The sequence below is a fragment of the Bos indicus genome, chromosome 29 (genome assembly GCF_029378745.1).
Source record: "Bos indicus isolate NIAB-ARS_2022 breed Sahiwal x Tharparkar chromosome 29, NIAB-ARS_B.indTharparkar_mat_pri_1.0, whole genome shotgun sequence".
NCBI classification, from domain to species: domain Eukaryota; kingdom Metazoa; phylum Chordata; class Mammalia; order Artiodactyla; family Bovidae; genus Bos; species Bos indicus.
The window spans coordinates 34,457,031-34,477,461 of record NC_091788.1 but is presented as its reverse complement, the minus strand read 5'-3'; the positions used below and the strand labels follow the sequence as shown (position 1 = coordinate 34,477,461).

The 20,431-nt window shown below is 49.3% G+C and overlaps 1 protein-coding gene across 8 annotated transcripts in view; it reads right to left on the bottom strand.

Annotated features, from left to right (window-relative positions):
- LOC109554632 (opioid-binding protein/cell adhesion molecule) overlaps positions 1-20,431 on the bottom strand; it is a 1,067,951-nt gene that overhangs the window by 538,037 nt on the left and 509,483 nt on the right. For 6 of the 8 annotated variants that reach the window (XM_070783260.1, XM_070783263.1, XM_070783259.1 and 3 more), the window contains exon 2: positions 1,887-1,971. In XM_070783260.1, coding sequence (XP_070639361.1) covers positions 1,887-1,971 — 85 coding nt within the window. Of the gene's footprint in view, positions 1-1,886; positions 2,718-20,431 lie in introns of those variants that run through there. The other 2 variants (XM_070783266.1, XM_070783267.1) reach the window with 1 other exon arrangement.

Below are 20,431 nucleotides of genomic sequence, written 5' to 3'. Positions count from 1 at the left end.
GGCAAAATCATCGTAAGATGGGCTTACTTTTTAAAAAATAAAGCATGCCGTCAGGTAACAGATAACAGTTATATTCAAATATGTAAGGTTTTTCTTTCTTTTTTCTCCACAAAGCACAAAAAGCAACTATTCAGCTTTTCCCTTTTTTATTCCCATTCCCATTACGAAGCCCAGCTGCTAAACATTAGAATTGAAGATCATGAAAACAGGCCAGCAGCTAATAAAAAGGTAGCTCAAAGTTGGCCCTCTGCTGGTGGAATAGTGTTACTGCAGGCCAGAAAGCTTTAACTTTCAGGGACAAGAAGAGGCCGGAGGCTTTTGGAAAGTTCAGCACTGAGACCTTATCCTGTGCTACGCCTCTCTGTCCCTGGTAAGAGGGTATGAGTTTGGAGGACGGAGAGAGAGGCACACAGCGTTGGCACCCCTTAACACCCACCGCCATTTCCCCACGTCGCCTGGGGTAACCCGCACCGTAGCCTGGCTGTTACTCCTCTCTTTGAGCAGACTGGCCCTCTGCGCATGTGCCTTGCAGGGCGTGGACCAGCCCCTCACCCCGGGATTTCTCTGATGGAAGGAAGTATGCACGTTATACTCCCTCTAGTCCGGGACAAGCCAGAGGGGTTCCCTCCTGCTGGAGGTCTGGAAAGGAGGTCTGTCTCCATTCTGGTTTTTCTCCCTCCTTCTGGGGCCCCCATACACCACCAGACAGGGTTCTAGGACCTGTCCTTGGGCTCAGAAGAAAACTCAGTGAGACCACTCAGAAAGCAAGCATCAACCTCACGCCTGGGATTAGGAAGAAGAGCAGTGGTCGCGTGAGGCCTTCCTTTCGTTCCCAGGGAGAGGTTCATCTGGGCTGAGAGGGACACCAAGAAAGTCGAGGGCCGAGCAGGAAGGGAGCCCCACCCTCACGCGTTCCTTGGAGCTGCCAGGCTTCTCAGCTGCAGAATCTGGGGCACGATGTTTTATTTCCACCGTAACCATCAAAGTCACAGGCAGGGCAAATGCATTCACCCCGTGCACACTGTGAGCAGAGTTAAGCTGGGACGTCCCTGAATGTGTCTCCGAGGACCAGAACTGCCTCATTAAAGGGATAAAAGATGATATCTGCTGAGCTGGTGGAAACTGGTGGCTGCATTTTTATTAAAGTCTCTGCTGCAGCAGGCCGGGTCCCTAAAGGTTCATATTCCAAGAATCTCCACCCCTCTGCCTGGAGCCCGTAAGTGCTTCTCTGTAACTCATTAAGGTAAAACAAAAAGCTTTCCTATTGTGCTTTTCACACAGGAGTGTTGTCGTTGCATAAAAGAGACATGTTTCCTCTCCCTGGGCCGAGCCTGCAAAGATAAAACTGCCCTCGTAATTTACAACCGGGGCCCCAGGAGCAGCACACGGGGTTGGCATGGATGGCTGCAGACTCATAAAGGGCCCGGGCCCAGCAGCTGGCAATTCCAGAGCCGGAAATTTCAGGTATCCCGCTGATAGAGGCCAACCAGCCCTCTCTGGACCACCATGCCTCATCACATACCTTCCCGACTATGAGACAGCCCCCAGGGCACCAGTGCTCCCAAGCTCAGCCCCCAGTATTTCAATGCCAGGGCTCACATCGCTGTGCCAAGTCTAGCCACAGCCTCATGGATACATGCAATCCCAAGCCTGGACCTCAGGACTCGCTCTGAAACCCCGGGGCCAGAGAAGCCACAGCGAATGAGCAAGCTGTCCAGGAGAACGGGTTCCAGTTGCCACAGAACGCCAAGTGGGCACCTCTTGGGCCTGCAAAAGCCCTCTCCCACGCTCGTCCCCCACGCAGGTCTCCGGTCCTCTGTCGCTCGCCCGTTCCCACCGAATCCCATCCGAGGGGCTCAGTCCCCCGCCGAAGTACAGCTCCCTACCTGAGGGTGGCGCTCTCCCCCTGCCGGACCGTCACGTTGTCCATCGCCTTGGGAAAGGTGGCATCTCCGCTGCGCACGGGCACTCCTGTGGGTACAAGGAACAGCAGCCTGAGAGACACGACCACGAGGCACTTCCAGGGCTGGAACAGGGACCCACAGACCCCCATCCTCGACAGCCACAACTTCCCAGAACTCCGGCGGCGGCTCGGTCCTCGTCCCCCGCCCCGCACGCGAGCGGGTCTCGGGCAGCCGCGCGGGGAGGGCGGCAGGGGCTGGAACCAGCCAGAAGCGGAGAGGGGGGTAAGGAGAAGCGGAGTCCAGGCTCTCCGGAGTCTACTGTTCTTCCTCAGATCCTGCCTCAGCTTTCCAGCCTGGCACAACCAGATGCCCCCTCCTGCATCCAAAAAAGCGCTTTCTCGATGCTCCCCTGGGGAGGAGGGAGGCGGCCGGGAAGGGAGAGGAAGGAGGAAGGTGCGGGGATGAAGGTCACGGTTGTTCTTTCTCTGCCTCTCTTCGAGATGCTACTTTAACATTCAGTTGGGCACGTCCTGCCGAGGTCTGGCATCAAAAGTTTATAACCCAAAGAAGCCAGGCAAGTGTCTCTGACATAAAGGAGATGTCATAAAAAGCTGCCGCTTCAAGGAGAGGAGAGAATGTTTTATTAGATCACACATATGTACAGATGTATTTAGAAACCAGCCCGAGTCTCCGATCTGGAACGCCAAGGCGGTAAAAAGTTCCACCGCGGGGACCCGCAGCCGCGGCCAAGTCCGACGATCCTCCGGAGCGGTGGGTGCCTGGCGTCCTCGCCGCAGCCCGGGCGGCGACTGGCGGCCGGCCCGGCCCGCGGAGCGCCCGCGGCGCAGGCTCGGGGCGCACGGGGAGCGGGCAGACGGCGCTCCCGCCTCTCCGGGGACGCGGCGCGGGGCGCGGGGACGCGCGGACGCCACGCTCAGCGGCCGCCCCCGGCCTCCGCGCTGCCGGCCTCCCGGGAGCAGACCCGACGCGCGCGGGCCCCGACCGCCGGGGTTGTCATGGCAGCAGCTCCATCACTGACCGCCGCTCTCCGCGGTGCCCGCGCCGAGCAAGCGGGCTGACCGCGCGCATCTCGGAGGGCGCTGGGCGCAGGCTCCCACCTTAACCCCCGCCGCGCCGCCCACTCGCACCAGGAGCCTAGCGGGCCGGGCTGCCACCTCCCCGGCTCCTCTCTCCCGCGACACCGCGGCTGCCCTGGAACGCTGCGCCCCTTTCGGCGGCTTCCCTACGTGCTGGCGGGAGGGAAGGGCGGGAGAGGGAGCTCGGGGACCGCAGCAAATTGGAAACTGACTCGCACCTTCCCTCCCCGGATGCCGGATGCCAAGGCAGAAGTTGCCAAACCCCGCCCTGAAGAGCTCAACTAGGTTTCCCGCGCCAGAATGCCGACTCAATGCGCGCGGTGCGAGGCGTCCGCAGGTCTGCCGTCCCCACTCCACGTGGCCGAGCTACCGTCCCATCCCAGACAGAGCTTTCCTGGGCTCTGGCGAGATGGTGGAGCGCTTTCTACTCTGGTGACCCGCCTTGGAAATACTCCTGGCCCTAGACTTGCTCTCTATCTCTCCAAATGGCAAATCTGAATGTCTCCCTACCGCATCACGTGCAAAATCGTCTCCATCCTACTCCACATTACTACCCAAGGATCTCATTGTAAGCATGCAAGAGCTGGGAAAAACACACAGAGATCCTAAAAAGTATTGACCGACTTTTACAAAATCTGTCTGTTGCTTTATGATCACAACATGAAGTGGAACCATCATGCATCTGGAGAGGAACTGGTGGTTAGGGCCCTCTTAGAACCCAGTCTGCCAGTTTGGAGTGCCAGGGCATTTCTTCTGGTCAAGAGCCGAAGGCTTTCCTTGGGCCTATTGAGAGGATTTCTTTCCGCTCCCCTGGCAAAAGCCACACCTTATTGTGTGGTTCCTGCCCTTGTATCATAATCATAATTGAATGGTTGCTAGGTGCAATTTTGCTTTACTGTATTGGTACTCAAATCCTTTTGCAATATTAGCCTGGGCTCTGAACAATTGTTCCAATGAAATGTAATTCAGAAATAAGCTGTAAACTCTTGCCATGGATTGTGTTCATTCCTGAAGGGCACAAAAGCATGCTACCTGCTCTCAGTTATAAAGGACTGGACACAGATAATATACTTCCCTGGTGGCTCAGTAGTAAAGAATCCACCTGCCAATGCAGGAGACACGAGTTCAATCCCTGGGTTGGGAAGACCCCCTGGAAAAGGGAATGGCTACCCACTCCAGTATTCTTGCCTGGAGAATCTCATGGACAGAGGAGCCTGATGGGCTACAGTCCATGGGGTCCCGAAGAGTCGGACACGATTTAGCGACTAAACAACTATATGCTGTACTATGATGAATATACAATATAAATAAATGCTGTCCATCCTCCACCCCCTGTAAAAAGGTAACTATACATATCCCAGGTCTAACGTTTTTAATTAGAGCATGGGACCTCAGGAAGAAAGAATACCTGTCGCTAGTTATGCCACAAGTGTTGTGTAAGTTTTAATAGAGTGAAAGTACCTGGAGTTCCTTCCCGGAAAGCAGGCATTAACAATGCAGATGAGTAGAAGCATACGCTTCCTAGTGAGCTCCATGCCAGGAGGGGTAATATATGCTAGGAGGAGAGCCAAGGCCTCAGAGAGCAGCCTAATAACTTATTCAGGGATCACCTACCAGTTTTAATGACACACATCTTTCCTTAAGACCTGAGTGTAGCTGGGTTTTCTGCATACACATTGCACATAATCCTCTAAACTCCGAGATGCTCTTGTCCACTGTCAATGTCCTGGAAGGACTTCAGTCGTGCAAAGGGGAGAACTGGGGCTGGGCTTACAACTGTCTTCAGTTACAGAGTTTGTCTCTTGAACACCGAGGGTGTGAGACGTCAGATGGGTCAGGCTGCCGCACAAGTCACACAGATCCCTCCACTTGGTTGCCGAGCACGCGGATGACACGGCCGACTCACACCCCTGCCGGTTCTAGCGCTTCTCAGGAGGTGCAGCTGGGCTGTTCCCAAAGGCTGAATCAGCCCATGTAGGACTGCTTGAGACGAAAGGAGTTGTTGGAGGAGAAAAAAAAAGCAAAAAAGAACATGAGATTCCAGGTGCGAGGAAAACAGGTGGGGCAAGAAGAGAGGCAGAGATAAGATGAAGCGAGACATTATATATTCATAACACGTGAACATCCTGCCCTTGGGGAGATGGTCAACTTTTTTTATTTTTGCAGGGCTGACTCCCCGAGCTCTAGATGTCTGGAGTCTTAGAGAGTGGGGCCATCATCTTTCTCTTCCATGAGTCGGCTTTCTAGCTAGTTCAGTATTTGTGGGTGAATAAGTGGATTGAATTTAAGAGCTAGTGAATCAGAGAAATAACGGCAGGGGTTTTATTTTTGTGTGAATCTATGCCTGTCTACAGTTTGGTGGGGGCTATTCATTCATCTGTAAGGCATTGCTGCTGCTGCTGCTGCTAAGTGACTTCAGTCGTGTCCGACTCTGTGCGACCCCATAGACGGCAGCCCACCAGGCTCCCCCATCCCTGGGATTCTCCAGGCAAGAACACTGGAGTGGGTTGCCATTTCCTTCTTCAATGCATGAAAGTGAAAAGTGAAAGTGAAGTCGCTCAGTCATGTCTGACTCTTAGTGACTCCATGGACTGCAGCCTACCAGGCTTCTCCATCCATGGGATTTTCCAGGCAAGAGTACTGGAGTGGGGTGCCATTGCCTTCTCTGAAGGCATTGCTAGTGACCAGTATATCCTTTGAGATATTAGAAGGCCAACCCAGACTGAAATGGGAACGGGAAAAGGGGGTGAGCTCCTTTATAGTTCATATTAGCAGATTGCTATGGAATGCTTGACTTGACGCCATGGTAGGGAGGCCCTAGCAGCTATGCCTTGCTTGGGTATGTCATGACATACGTGAAGACACATAAAATGAGGATAGGTTAGAGGACTCAGCACGTTGCTTCTGTGGTTGGATCATCCATTCAGACGCTGACTCCTCGACCCTTCTGCTGTGTGACTGGTACCTAATAATGCCTGTCTCACCTATTTCATAGGATTTGGGGGTATTGTGAAACGTCCCCAAGATTAGGTTGGAAGGTAGGTCGGTTAAGGTGGCAGACATGGAATACACTGCCTTGAAAGAAGGGAGTTTATCCCTCGGTGTTCCCCAGAGGAGGAGGCATGCCACGCCATGCACGGTCGCTTGGGGAAGCACCGGGAAGCAGAAAGAACAGGGAGAAGGTCAGGTCCAGAGGCCTTATGGTGGTTTCCAGGTGAAGGAATGGACAAGGCAGGGGAGGAGAGCTTAATCGAATATAGGGTTGGATTGTTTGAATAATTGTGACAGCCTCAGACTCTCCCTGTATCCTCTAGTTGTCCAGTACCTGGCCTGGGGTGACTCAGGGCAGGGCAAGCACTGCCTTGGTGACAGTTGGGTAGAGAAGGTGGTTAGGGTTGTGGGCTCTTAATGGGTTGGTTTGCATATGAATGGCAGGTTGAAGGCTAGTCCTTTGCTATCTCTAGAAATAGCTAGCCCTGGAGAGTCCAGAATTAGAAAGCCTCCAAGATGTCAAAGCATCATAAAATACAGAATTAAAAAAAAAAACACCTCAAAACATGATTAATATAGGGTGACAATGAGACAATTGCCAAAGGACTTGGCACCATGGAAGCACTTAGTAATCATAAATTATGATTATGTACCAAAATTCTCACTTTCCTGTGATGACAACTTGGGGCATGTTAAAAAAAAAAAAATACAAATGAGAGGATTTAATTGCCCCATGGGCCAATCTAAGCTTTGATTCAGGTCTTGCAAACATCTAGATATTTAGGGTGATTTTTAATAGAAAATGCAAATTGGACTCAGTGCAGTTTAATAGCTTCAGAGAACTTAAAGCAGGGAAGTGACATGATGTGACGAACTTTAAGATATCACTTTGTCATGAAGAGAAGGGGTTTCAAGGACACGATGTGGAATCAGGAGTAGAAGAGGGAAGAGATGACGTTGGTGACCATGATGAACAGGGTGATGGAGAAACAGGGAAAGATAAGGAGCGTGCTGTGGAAGCCCTGCGGCCAAGGCTCCCCGAGAGTCTAGATGTTGAGACTGAGAAAATAAAAAGGGGGGGTTGAGTTTGAAGTGGCACAATGTCTGGTGATGGGGATGAATCCAGAAGAAATAGGTTTAGGGAGGCAGAAGTTGGAAGAGTGAGTAAAACGCTGTATGAGACAGTCGGATGGAGCCGTGAGCTGGCAGCAGGAAGAAAGAAGCTGAAGTCACAATGGAGCCCGAGGACACTGCTGTCCCAGTTAGGCCCCCTGTTACAGGGGAAAGGGTAATAAAGGTCTCTCTCCATCTGCTCTGTGTGGGTAGGGTAGGGGGAGTATGTGATCCGTGGAAACTTCACCTCAAATCTAGAGGCCCCTCTGCCTTTGTTTGTAAATTAGAAATAAATCCCATCAGTTTAAACTTCAAAACCTACGCTGTTCTAAAGTTTAGTGATTCCACTGTTTTCACATTGTCTCAATGTATTTCCTCTGCTTGCTCACATCTCAGCTTCTGTCTGGATTCTAAGACTGTTAGGGGGTGCGACTGTGAATTATATCAGTTTGGTTTTAAGAAAACGCTGTTCACTTACCCTTAATGAAGCTGATGGGGAGTCAGGGGCAGGTTTAAGTCTTTTCCTTCTGTAACCTATCAGCTGCGATGTAGGTCAGTCAAAAACCTTTGTTTTACCGGGTGGTAGGTCAGAACGTAGGCACCTGAATCCAGCCTCTAAAATCTACTTCTGGGTGATTTTACATAATACCCTTAACTTTGGTCACCCTGAGCTTCCCTACCTGTAAATCCAGGCAATGATAGTAATGATTGTGTATGGTATTTGTGAGTGTTAAATGAAATACTGAATATAAAGCCGTCGGTTCCCTGCCTTGCCGTCAGGAAGCACCCATCAATATTCATCCTCGTTATCTATAGAAAGAGACGTAATTCCCCCGTCATCATTTTTTTTTTTTTTTTCTCTGAAGTGGCTCTGGGGGCAGATACGCTGTACAGAGCAGGGCAGACAAATCTCCAAGTTGTTCAGAGGTTGCGTGTGTGTGATGTGGGAAACTGAACAGGTCTCTCTCTAATTTTAAAGAGCCGATTTTAGAACTAGAAGTCACCTAAGGATCAAAGTGGTTATTACTATGATTTCCTTGTACCATGGAGAGGCTGCCTAGCTGAGGATAGCTATGGGGAACTCTGCATCCAGCAGAAATATCTGAATTTATCTAATGAAATTTGTATCCAGTTGTAAAAGCAATTTCAAACTGTGTGTTATTCATAAATAAGGAAAACTTACAGCTTGTGTTTATCTGAGAGAAGATTGTACCCAGCTGCTCTGTGTGTGCCTTAGGAAGAAAGAAAGAAAGAAGCGAGAACATGATGCATATTTATATTCCAGAAACCGACCTAAATCAGGAGGACCCAATGGGACAGGATGATTGAGGAGGCGTGGAGGCTGAGCCAGGGGACACTGGCTGTCTCGGACCCTTAGGACATGTGGGTATCGTAAACTAGAGATATTCACTAGTAAACAGAGAGGTCAGAACCAAAAACGAACTGAGCCAAAAGCCTTCTGTTTTTTAGGTTCAAGGAAATTTCCAAGAAATGGAAACATATCAGAATGTAATGCTTTGGATGAGACACAAGTTCTGTTCAAAATAAAACTCAAAGCAATTCCTTATAATAACTGCCTTCATGGCCAGTGTTAGATGGGAACGAAGAATTTCATTTCCCTTTGTCTTTTTGCTCCCTTGATGACTGAGGCAAATGTATGTGCTTTTTAATCGAGGTATAACTGACCTATAAAGCTATAGTAATCTCAGGTGTAAAACATAATGATTAGATATTTGGATTTGTTGCACAATGATCACCACAGTAAGTCTGGTTGACACCCAACCCTACATAGTTACTATATTTTTGACTTCCCTGGTGGCTTAGACAGTAAAGTGTCTTGCTTACAATGCAGGAGACCTGGGTTCGATCCCTGGGTTGGGAAGATTCTCTGGAGAAGGAAATGGCAACCCACTCCAGTACTCTTGCCTGGAAAATCCCATGGACAAAGGAACGTGGTGGGCTACAGTCCACGGGGTCGCAAAGAGTTGGACATGACTGAGCGACTTCACTTTCTTTCACTTTCCCTTGTGATGAGGACTTTAGAGGCAAAGAGATTTCAGTGGTTTTCCTGGTCCACTGCTGACCCGAGGCCAGAATTCAGGTCAGTGGAGTCTCACTCTGCCCCCCTCCTTCCATCATCAACCACATCACAACCTCTCTCAGGTCCGGTGTGCTCAGGCCAGTGAGAAGAATCAGCAGTGGACAGGAATTAACCTCCATGTTGCACATCCCAGCTCTGCCTCCTGTAACTGTGATTGGGGGCACACTGCTCATCCTCTCTAAGTCTGTGTTCTCATCTGTAAACAGGGTTAACAGGACCTTCTTGGCAGGGCTGCCCTGAGAATGAGGACAGCTCAGCCTGCTTGTTATACCTGGCACACTGACTGCCATCAATGACCATAAAACTCCTCTTCTCTTGATGCCAAAATGACTGAAACTGACCAAGACGAACGAAACAGCAATAGAAACAAAACGTGAAGCACACAAGATTCACTTTGTGAAAAGATATAGAGGATATATTCCCCAAGACCAAAGGCGTGATCTACTGATGAATTACAATCCAGTTGCTATAATACTGGCCTCCTTGCCCTACATTCTTCCTTCAAAGTATCTGACACACGTGGGGCCGTGTAACTAACTCTCTCTCTCATCAGGATCACAGGGTCCCTGAGAGTGGGTGTTTCTTCTGCTCATCCCTGATTCCTTTGCAGTGGACTGGAGCCTGGAATGGCATAAATACCAGCAAATATTTGTTGCATGAGAGAACTGATGTCCACTTCCCATGGTCTGTGGAATGTCAGTAAAGCCAACAGCCGAGGATCCACCTGCATCCCCACCATGATGTTTCTTCCTGTTCTCATCCCCTCCCTGGCCCCCAAACTCCTCAATGGTGGGACATCACAAGGCATCAACCACACTGAACGTCTCCTTCTAGAAAGGCTGGAGCTTCCTGCAAAGAGACCAGTTTCCAAGAACCATACAATAAAGTCAGCCTCGTTAGTTTATAGTCACATGGCATAGAGTTCTATAAATCAAATCACATAAGCCATAGTATTGAGACCTACACGCCATAAAGATTTTTAAATACTCAATAGGAGTTATTACAGTCTCACCAACCACCCCCTGCTAACCTGAGTCTCATTATAGCTTCCAAGGTGATGGGTAGAAATTGGATCATTCCACCTGAGAACCAGGGTGGGCAAGAGAATCTGAACCTGCCACCCAGGGATGTGGGCGGTGGGCCTCTGAGCCCCAGCTTACTGGTTAGCCAGGCAACTATACTTTTTCTTCCTTTGAAGAACTGAACAAGCTGTACATGAGACTCCGGAAGAGGGCTCAGCAATGGGTTCCTGTGCTCTGATGCTCCACCTGCTCCCTGTCCCCCTTCTTGCTAAAATGAATCTGAGCCCCCAAGGTCTTAGAGAGGATCTAGAACTTGCCTCTTACATTATATGCTGAGTACTTACAATCTTATCTCATTAGCCATGCTTTGAAAAAATATGTTGTTCATTTATTTTGTTGACTAATTCATTTATTTTTTTTCTGACCAATTGTGTTAGTTGACCAATCATGTCCAACTCCGGCAACCCCATGGACTGTAGCCCACCAGGTTCCTCTGTCCATGGCAAGAATACTGTGATGGGTTGCTATTTCCTCCTCCAGGGGATCTTCCCCACCCAGGGATTGAACCTGGGTCTTCTTCATTGCAGGCAGATTCTTTACCATCTGAGTCACCAGGGAAGACCCTTCTTATTGAAAAAAATTGCTGGGTCGGGGCATACAGAACACAGGATATAGTATCTGCAGGAGTTTATAGTCTAGTAGGCAAGTGAATCAGATATTGTAATACAGTATGGTAAGATTTAAAGTAAAAATATGCAGGGATGTTACACATCTAAGAGTCGGACCATCTAAATTAGATGATGGTTCTTGGAAAACTATTCAAAGGAAGTGACTTTTAAGTGCACTCTGAAAGACTGAGAGGGATTTAGTCTGTCCCTAGATTTTTAATGTTGACAACTGAGTGGACGATATGACCAATCACAGTGAAACAGGAAGGGTAGTAGATCCTCAGTGAAGGAGGATAAATGGTAAATGCTGAAGATAAGGTGCCAGTGAAACATCCAAGGAGAGCTTTCTGTTGGCATTTGGATATTTAGGTTTTGAGCCTGTGTGCATGCGTGCTAAGTCGCTTCAGTTGTGTCCAACTTTTCATGATTCTATGGACTCTAGCCTGCCAGGTGTCTTTGTCCATGAGGTTCTCCAGGCAAGAATACTGGAGTGGGTTGCCATGCCCTCCTCCAGGGGAGCTTCCCAACCCAGGAATCCAACCCACCTCTCTTACGTCTCCTGCATTGGCAGGGTTCTTCACCAAAAGGTCATAATGTTTTGAGCTGTGGATTTTGGAATCATCTTTGTTTATGGGGAGATGGAGCCCTGGGTCCTGAGGCAGTTGTTCAGCAGGAGCATCATAGGGAGGGGAATGAAGCATTAGGTGGGAGGTCTGGGCAACACAGGCCCTGAAGGGGTAGAAGGAGGTCTCCTGAGAGAGTGTGCACACTGGCCAGAAAAACAGAAGGGAAATCAGGGATCAGTGACCTCCTGGACTACGAAGACGAGAGTCGTTAAAAGTGTGATGCTGGAGAATCCCGGCCACTGAAGGATGGCCCGCCATGCATCTGGCCTGCGTGGTGGGGACAATGGTGGCTTCGGCAGAAGTGGTTTCCCCATGAGGGCAGCAGAAGTTGGGTGTTGAGCTGAGGAATGATGGAGAGAGCAGGTGGGAGCTGTGACTTATGAGACGGGGAAAGGCAAAGGGAGGCTCTAACTGCATGGACATGAGGGAGGCTGGCACTGGCTTTTACTTTATTGCCTCTATAGCCTGATAGCCCTTGGTACTGATATATGGTATCTGAAGACAAGAGTCCCTGGACCTGTCAGAGACCTGTGTGTGCTAATCACAGTATTTTGTGTGAGGCTGATGATTAATGAGTATATGTCGGATGCATTGCTTCAGGTCAGATGTTCCATCTGTGGACTTGCTCAGGGACAGACCAACCAACCAATATTCCAACATGTAAAACACAAGTACAGTGGCCATCATCAACAGCAGCAGCAATCACCACTGTGATCGTCACCACCATCATCCTCCCCATTGTCACCGTCGTCACCATCATAACCATCACCACCTCCACCATCATCCTGCTCTGTGCCAGACGCTAGGCTACGTGCCTCACAGGTACCCCCTCCTGTCCTCCTTTCAACATCTCTGGGAGAAAGGTATCGGTATGATTAGATTAAGAAACCAACACAGGGAGAAGAAAGGTTGTTCCTCGTCATTTCTAGGGACCCACAGTACAAAATGCTAAATCTTTTCCTGTCCCCATCACGGTTCACTGCTGTCCCAATAGCAGCCATAACAGTTCCTGGCAAATAGCACATTTTCAATAAAATATTTATTCAATTAATAATAAAAACCAGTGATATACCTCCATTTCATAGCCTCCAATTTCCCAGACATTAGAGCTATTCAAGATGCACATTCCAAGTATTAGATAATTGAAGACATTTGTCTTCATTTGGACATTGGATGATATTTTATTGGTAGCAATTTAGCTTGAGATGGAGCAGAAGAATTAGGCTAGTTGAATGCATGGCAGTCCAGATGCCCTGTGCCCACATGCTGCTGAATCTGGACCATGCTGTTAGTTGTTTATCCTGGAGGAAGCTCCTCATGGTGGGAAAGCAGGGGGCTGGGCCCCTGGTTAACACACACTGTGGACAGGCTCCAGAGAGTAGTATTCTAATTACAGCATGACCTCAGCGGTGGGAAACATACTTGTGATGGGCATGATCACGTGGTGTGGAGTCTCTCATACAATGTTATTACATCACAGAGTCCAGCTCTGATTCCTTTGTTTGTGCATGTTCTCAAGCTCTCACCCTGGCACTTGTGTTCTGGTTACATTTTAAAATGTCCTTTTTATGGTGGGTTTTGGCTGAAAAAGCTTGAGGTACGTTGGCCTGAACAGTCTCTAAAATTCTGCTGGCCTCCCAGCAGAATCACCACAACCACACTGGTATCCAGGACTTGTCTCTGGATTAGTCCTCATCACTAATGTCCCCCAACCTCTAATACCTCTCTCTGGGGAGGTAGAAAGGGATGTGGGAAGAAGAGATACTTAGGGCAAAGCTTTGTTATAGGAGGTAAAAATGAACCCAGCCCTGTCTAATCGCCCACCTAGTAACCTCAAGCGTTCTTTAAAAATGGAATTGGGTGACTGCCTGTAGTATGTTTCAGGAAGGAACATCGCCCCACAGATGCACTATCGTGTGGCAAGGCTCTGGTTATCAATTAAGGCATGGGAATAGGGCAACAGGTATCTGTCTTGCCCCTAAAACAGAACATAATCCCAATGCTTGAACCTCTTACTTCTATTAGGAAGATTGAACTACTCGGTATAGGACACCAGAGAGAGAGAGAGAGTTTGGAACCTGCTACTTCTATTGCTCCTATGAAAAATAATATTTAAAAGCACAATAATAATAGTAACAGTAACAATAATAACTGAACGCACACAGCATACCCGAGTCTGAATTAAATGACTTATACACGTAACTGCATCAGCCTGCCCAACAGTCTTAATCTCATAGATGGAAAACTGAGGCTCAGAGAGGGTAACATTTGCATAAGATCAGAGTGTCAGGAATGGAGATCTCGCTCTAAAGGCTCAGGTATTTCCTTCTAGCATGGGAACATCAGAAATCTGGTGCTTTCAGCATCAGAGCCCCTCATGCAAAGCCAGGAATCCCACGTATGTGAAAAGCACAACTGTTGTGCAAGCAGGAAGCCAGAGCAAGGCCAGCAGCAGGGCTGAGGACAGCAGGGATGAAAAGGGGAGCAGGGGCGCAGGCAGGGCAGGACCCCTGGGAAAGCACAGGCCGCCTCGCTTGGTGCAGGGTAAAGCAAGACTGTGAAATAAAGCTGCGTCTTCTGCTCTATTTTCCACCCTATCCCTCCCCCTCTCCATCTGTCTGTCTCTTCCCTTTTCTCTCCCCCTCTGTCTCTTCTCCCCTTGCAAATCTTCATCTGCTAATTTCCATCCAACACATTTATGAATTAATTCCATCACTTCTTTATTTCTGTGTCAAGATAGGCTGTTTCCTAACCTCCCCCACCCCCTGGTAAAGTGTGCATTTTGTCTCACAGGCTGTTTTTCTGATAACTCCTGGACTGAGTCACTTACTCTGACATCCACCCAAGCCACTGAGGGTCCACAGAGATGAGAGGCCAGGTCTAAAACTGGACAACCTAGTTGTCAGGCAGTGGGGCTGAGAGACACTGAGGCTGAGGACTCTGGGGCTCTGGGAGAAACAGGAGAAATCAATAAACAAACTCCCCAGATGCTGAAACAGGGCTAAAGTGACTGTCTTCTGCGAGAGGCAGGGTCTGTCGGAAATGAACCTCACCATCCTCATTTTAATGAGAGCCAACTGATGGTGCTGGGCAGGGGGGTTCTAAAAATAGGTTTCTTGGAAATGTAGAAACAGAGACAGACACAAACAGAATGCCAAGCTATAGCCTGGTGTCTTTTCAGCTCTGAAATACCTATGCTTCTAGGCATGATGAAACTATTGAAGAAGAGATTCTGAGATCTTCATAACTTAAATCAATCAAGAATAAGTGCATTTTAAAGACAAGCAACGTAAAGAGATGGGTTGTTCTAAGAGCAAGAGAAAGACACAGTGTATAAAGGGCCAGACCTGCTGGCTTGTAAATATGTGTTTGATAGACAGACTGGTTGATTGGTGGACGGATGGATGCATTTAAGGGGGAAGGAGCCATGAGGATGCTATTTGCAGACTTGGCAAGGAGAAGACAGCCAGCACCAGCAACAGGAATACAAGGAAGTCCAGCACACAAATATGCCCCAAGGACAGCAGTTACAAGCACACACAGAGGGCTAGTGCAAAGGGATTGGACAGGATAGAGCTTCAGGCTTTGCAAAAGTGACTTCCAGTCTCCTCCCTTTGAGGTCCTCGCCTGGAAACTAAGTCACTGAACCAAATGATTTGCAAATTCCATTCCAGAGGGAACAGCCTACATATCCATGTCCACTGCGGAAACAGGGGCCTTTCCACCCGCATCTCTCTCTGCTTCAGCCAGAGCTGCTTTTCTGTACAAAGCACCCTCCTCGGCACATCCAACTCCCAAGCTCACCTCAACGCCCAGCTCGCATGTCACCTTCTCTAGGTAAATCCCCAGTTTCCCAGCATAAGTGCTCTCCACTCCTCAGCCCCTCCTCAATAGCTCCTTCCTGTCTTATTGTGATGCGTTTGGCCCAGGTTAGTCCAGGGCATTTTCTCTTTTCTACATGTTGGAGAATCAGTCTGCCTCCATCCTCAGCATCAAGCACAAAGCTTAGTAGAAGTAGGTGCTCAATACACATGTGCTAAATGTATGGCTGTGACACTTTCCCCAGAAGGACCGACTTCACAGCAGCTTCTGTGTTTAACTGGGTGGATGCTGCAGCGCCGCACAGCAGACGCCTGAGGATGCTTCCTGATGAATCATTCCAGGAAGAAAACCCGAGAAGAGGGAAGCCAAGCACAGAAACTAGCTCAATTATCATCCCCAATCCAGGCCTGGGTTCCCCCTGCCTGCACGCCTTCCAGTGTCATGGTGAAGACAGCTTTTCCCAGAGAAAGGAGTGAGCCTGGAACTCACGTCTCTTTGCAATTAGCAAGCGCCCGCATGGTAAACGGGCTCATTTTGCTCGTACATCAGCAGTTTGCCTAATCAGTGATTTCTACTCAGAGCTGGAGGAAAAGATTTCAAGTCTGGACCATGGTGTGAGTGAATGGAAGATGGTGGTTCACAGGGAAACCCTGACTATTATTCTTATATGTGTCATAGAGGGGGTACCGCACTGAGTGAAGGATGTGGTCATTTGTTTCTTTACAGATACCCTTTTCATGGGCAAATCTGTCTTTAACATGACTTTTCACACTGGCTCTTGCTTGGGCCCTTGCACTTGTATGGTTCTGACTTTAAAGACAGCCCACATTCCAGACAAGGTCCTGCCAACAACTTGGGAGCTACTATTTAGATCCAGCCACAGGCAATCAGGCTTCCTAGGCGGTGCTAGTGGTAAAGAACCCACCTGCCAGTACTGGAGACATAAGAGACAGGTTCAACCTCGGGTTAGGAAGATCCCCTGGAGAAGGGCGTGGCAACCCACTCCAGTATTCTTGCCTGGAGAATCCCATGGACAGAAGAGTCTGGTGGGCTACAGTCCACAGGGTCTCAAAGAGCTGGACACGACTGAACGGCTAGCATGCACCGGAAAGCATGCAACTGCATTCCATTTTGAGGCTCTGCCTTATTTTGTGCTATATTTAATCTTTAAATTGGGGGTGCTCCACCAACTTACCTTTTCACTTCAGCACCTGTGACCTCAGAGCATCACGCCCCCCACCAGCATGTCTGCTCTATGTGGATGAGAAACAAAGACAGACTGTTTTATCTGCCAGACAGAACCGCACCTGCTCGGCGGAGCGCCTGGAGATCCATGAATGTGGACGTGCGGCGGTGGTACTTGATCTGGTCCCGAGCCCCAAGCACAGGACCTTGGCGGGGCGCCACCCACCCACACTCAGGACCGCACAGGCACGACATGGCAATTTCAGGGTCCTTGCACTTGATCTGGTCCCGAGCCCCAAGCATAGGACCTTGGCGGGGCACCACCCACCCACACTCAGGACCGCACAGGCATGACATGGCAGTTTCAGGGTCCTTGGGAGGGCAATCACTCTGTCCTAGAATTCTGGACTAGGCAGGGATCTTAGACATTGTTTGTGCTCACTTGTAGATAATGCTAGGAGCCTGTGTGTGACCCCTGGCTGGTGGTTCCCAGGTCGTTTGGGAATTTCCCATGGACATGAGTATCGCTACATCAGATGGCCTTACATTATCAACAGGCAGCTCCTGCTGTTAGGATGCGTCTTTCTTATGTCCATTCAGCCCATTTCTAACCCAGCAGGAGAGAAATGGGAGGCAGGAGAAGATGCCAAGGTCAAGGTTATCAGTAACTGTTACTTCTTCTTCCTATGGTAATGACAACATTATTATTACCAACTGTTGCCATGGTTGTTGTTGCTGTTTCATCATTATTTATTATTATTTTCCACCTCAGCATTGCCCCCTACTAAATCCAGGGCCACCAGCTGTGTCTTGACCCCTCTGGCTCTACACGCCCACACCTGAGTTATCTCCCCACCAGCTGTGGGTTCAGGCCGGTGAATGTACATGGCAGGATCGGGGCTGAGCCCATCCTGCCGGCAGCAGTTTTAGGGGAGGGGGGCACTCAGAGGCTGGCGAGATCTTCCTGCACTGAGCCCAGAGGGCAAGACACGTGCACACAGCGGTGAGAGGTCCAGCCCAGGAACCCCCCATACCCACCACAGATGAGGATGAAGAAACAGGAAACACAGGCAGAAGGAAAGACCCCTTTCTGCACAGACCTTGTCTGAATAACACTGACTCCAAACACACATGGAAATATAACTTGAACAAGAATAGAATCACCAGAAACACCCAGATTCCCCGTCTCCTTCAACAGAGAGATGTTATGGACAGGAGCTTAGCAGACACGGGTGTGATATTATGGTGGGAGCACGGACTCGGAATCCTTCAGACTGGGTCCACTGCATGGCCCCGCAGCTGAGCAAGGGTAGCCACGTCTTCCAGTGCCTCAGCCCAGGGGTCTGGTCTGGAAGTGGAGGGTAATCAGAGCAACTGCCCATCTGGAGGTGGGGGAATGATGTCAAGACACAGCCCGTGGAACAACAGGGTCTCCGTAAAGAGCATAGCTTTCCCTTCCCCACCTCTAGCTCTTCTTGCACACTCTGCCCCCTTCTCTTCTCCTACCTTATCCCCATCAGTACTTTCAAAGATCAAACCAACTCCCATTCTTCCACGGTGTCACCGTCCTCATGGGGTCCCTGGGGCCACCCCAGAAGACACTGTGCATATCACAGTTAGCATGGACATCACGTGACATGACCATCTGCTAGGAGGACTCAACGGCCCCTTCTCTGAAGGCCAGAGAGAAAGGTGTTCTCCGGCCATCGTGGCAAGAAGAAGGAGGCTTGACGAGGCTGTGTGGTTTGCTGGGCTGCACAGCCCAACCAGTGGATCCGCACTCATGCCCAGGTACTCCCAACCCCTGCTTTCTTTATGGCAACATGCTCTGTTTCTCGTTCTCCTTTCTCAAGGGTGGTGGTGTTCTTACCTGCCTAAATTGTTGGTTCAGGACATGACCATCCCTATGCCCTTCTGTCTCTCGTGCTGCTCAGACGTGGCTGGCAGCCCCAGAAAGGGGAGATAACCAGAGTTCAAATGTGGACCCTGTGACTGGGGGAGTTCCTGATTCTCATCAGCCCCGTTTTCCTCACCTGGAAAGACTAGCCATCCAACCTGATAGGGTTGCTATTAGGATTAAGTTCATTAATCCTCGTTAAGCACTTAATGCATTTTAATACCCAAGACTGCAGTGGATGCAGAGATGAGATGCCCCTGTTCACCTTCAGGGGATGCTCGCTGGTCCATAGCTGTCAGATGACGGCTTCAGCACTCTCCTCATTCCCAAGGCGGGGAAATCCCTCCCCAGTGGGGTCCCTCCCAGTTCTTCCTGGGGAATCCCTCCACAGGACAACCTGTCTCCAATGACTGACCAAGGTCCCAAGTGAAGGCCGGGTCATTACCACCCAGTGAGGGATGCTGACAGGGCTATCACACCCTGACCTCTGATCCTCCTGTTCCTGCCCCCACAGTTGTCCATCCCAAGGAAATTCCCTAATAAGCATCTTGTGCCCCAAACACCACCTCAGAGACCCCAGCTTAGGACAGACATGATTATTATTGTCATCAAGCCCTTTGACAGCTTTTCCCAGCCTCTGTTTACTGAAGTGTAATGAAATTAAAAGATGCTTGCTTCTTGGAAGAAAAGCTGTGACCAACCTAGACAGCATATTAAATAGCAGAGACATTACTTTGCTTACAAAGGTTCATCTAGTCAAAGCTACGGTTTTTCCAATAGTCATGTATGGATGTGAGAGTTGGACCATAAAGAAAGCTGAGTGCCAAAAATTGATGCTTTTGAACTGTGGTGCTGAAGAAGACTCTTGAGAGTCCCTTGGACTGCAAGGAGACACAACCAGTCAATCCTAAAGGAAATCCGTCCTGAATATTCATTGGAAGGACTGATGCTGAAGCTGAAGCTCCAATACTTTGGCCACCTGACGCGAAGAGCTGACTCATTGGAAAAGACCCTGATGCTGGAAAAGATTGAAGGCAGGAGGAGAAGGGGACAACAGAGGATGAGATGGTTGGATGGCATCACTGACTTGATGGACATGAGTTTGAGCATACTCTGGAGTTGGTGATGGACAGGGAAGCCTGGAGTGCTGCAGTCCATGGGGTTGCAAAGTGTCGGACGTGACTGAGCCAATGAATTGAACTGAAACTTGTTTCACAGGGCTATTGTGAATATTTTTTAAAATGATGTGTGTGGATCCCTGGAAGAGCACCCCACATCTGAAGCAGGGCTGACACAGCCATGGCCCCTTAGCAGAGAGCTCTGTGCATACTTGACGGTCCACTGACCTTTAAATCAGAGAGAGCCCAGGGCAGCAGCTCTGATGCTCCGAGAGAGGGAACACATGTCTTCCAGGCTCTCTAGATGCCAGAATAGAGGACTCAGCATCGCAGGGATCACTTGCTCTTAAAGCCACACTCGACAGCAGCCTCCTTGCTCTCAGTGTCCCAAGTGGTGCACTGGTATTTGTAAAGATGCTGAAACTATTTCACATGCATGGTTTTTATATCTTTACCACATTTTATTATGGAATGTGATATGTGATAATACAGTAATCAATAAATAATAATCATGATAGTGGCTAAATGTCTGCTTTTTAAAAAACTATTATTACTATACCCTCATCCACAAAACAGTGTTCTAAATTCTCCCTAAAAGTTTTTGTGAAAAGAGGAAGCACAGAAATAAATGAATGAAGATGAATCGTTGGGCTGGAAGAGATCCTCGGTTTGGGTGACAAGTGTCATATGTGTCTATCCATTTCAGCATGGCCAGAACCCTTAACCCCATGTGCTCAAAGCCAGAACAATCATCACACCGGAGAATCCTACCTCCCGGCATGCATACCTACCCAAACTTCATCCCACCGAACCTGACAGCTCTTCACTATGCACCTCAACCCTTCTGCCCCCTCTTGGTAGAAAAGCAGCATCTTCAAGGTCTGCTC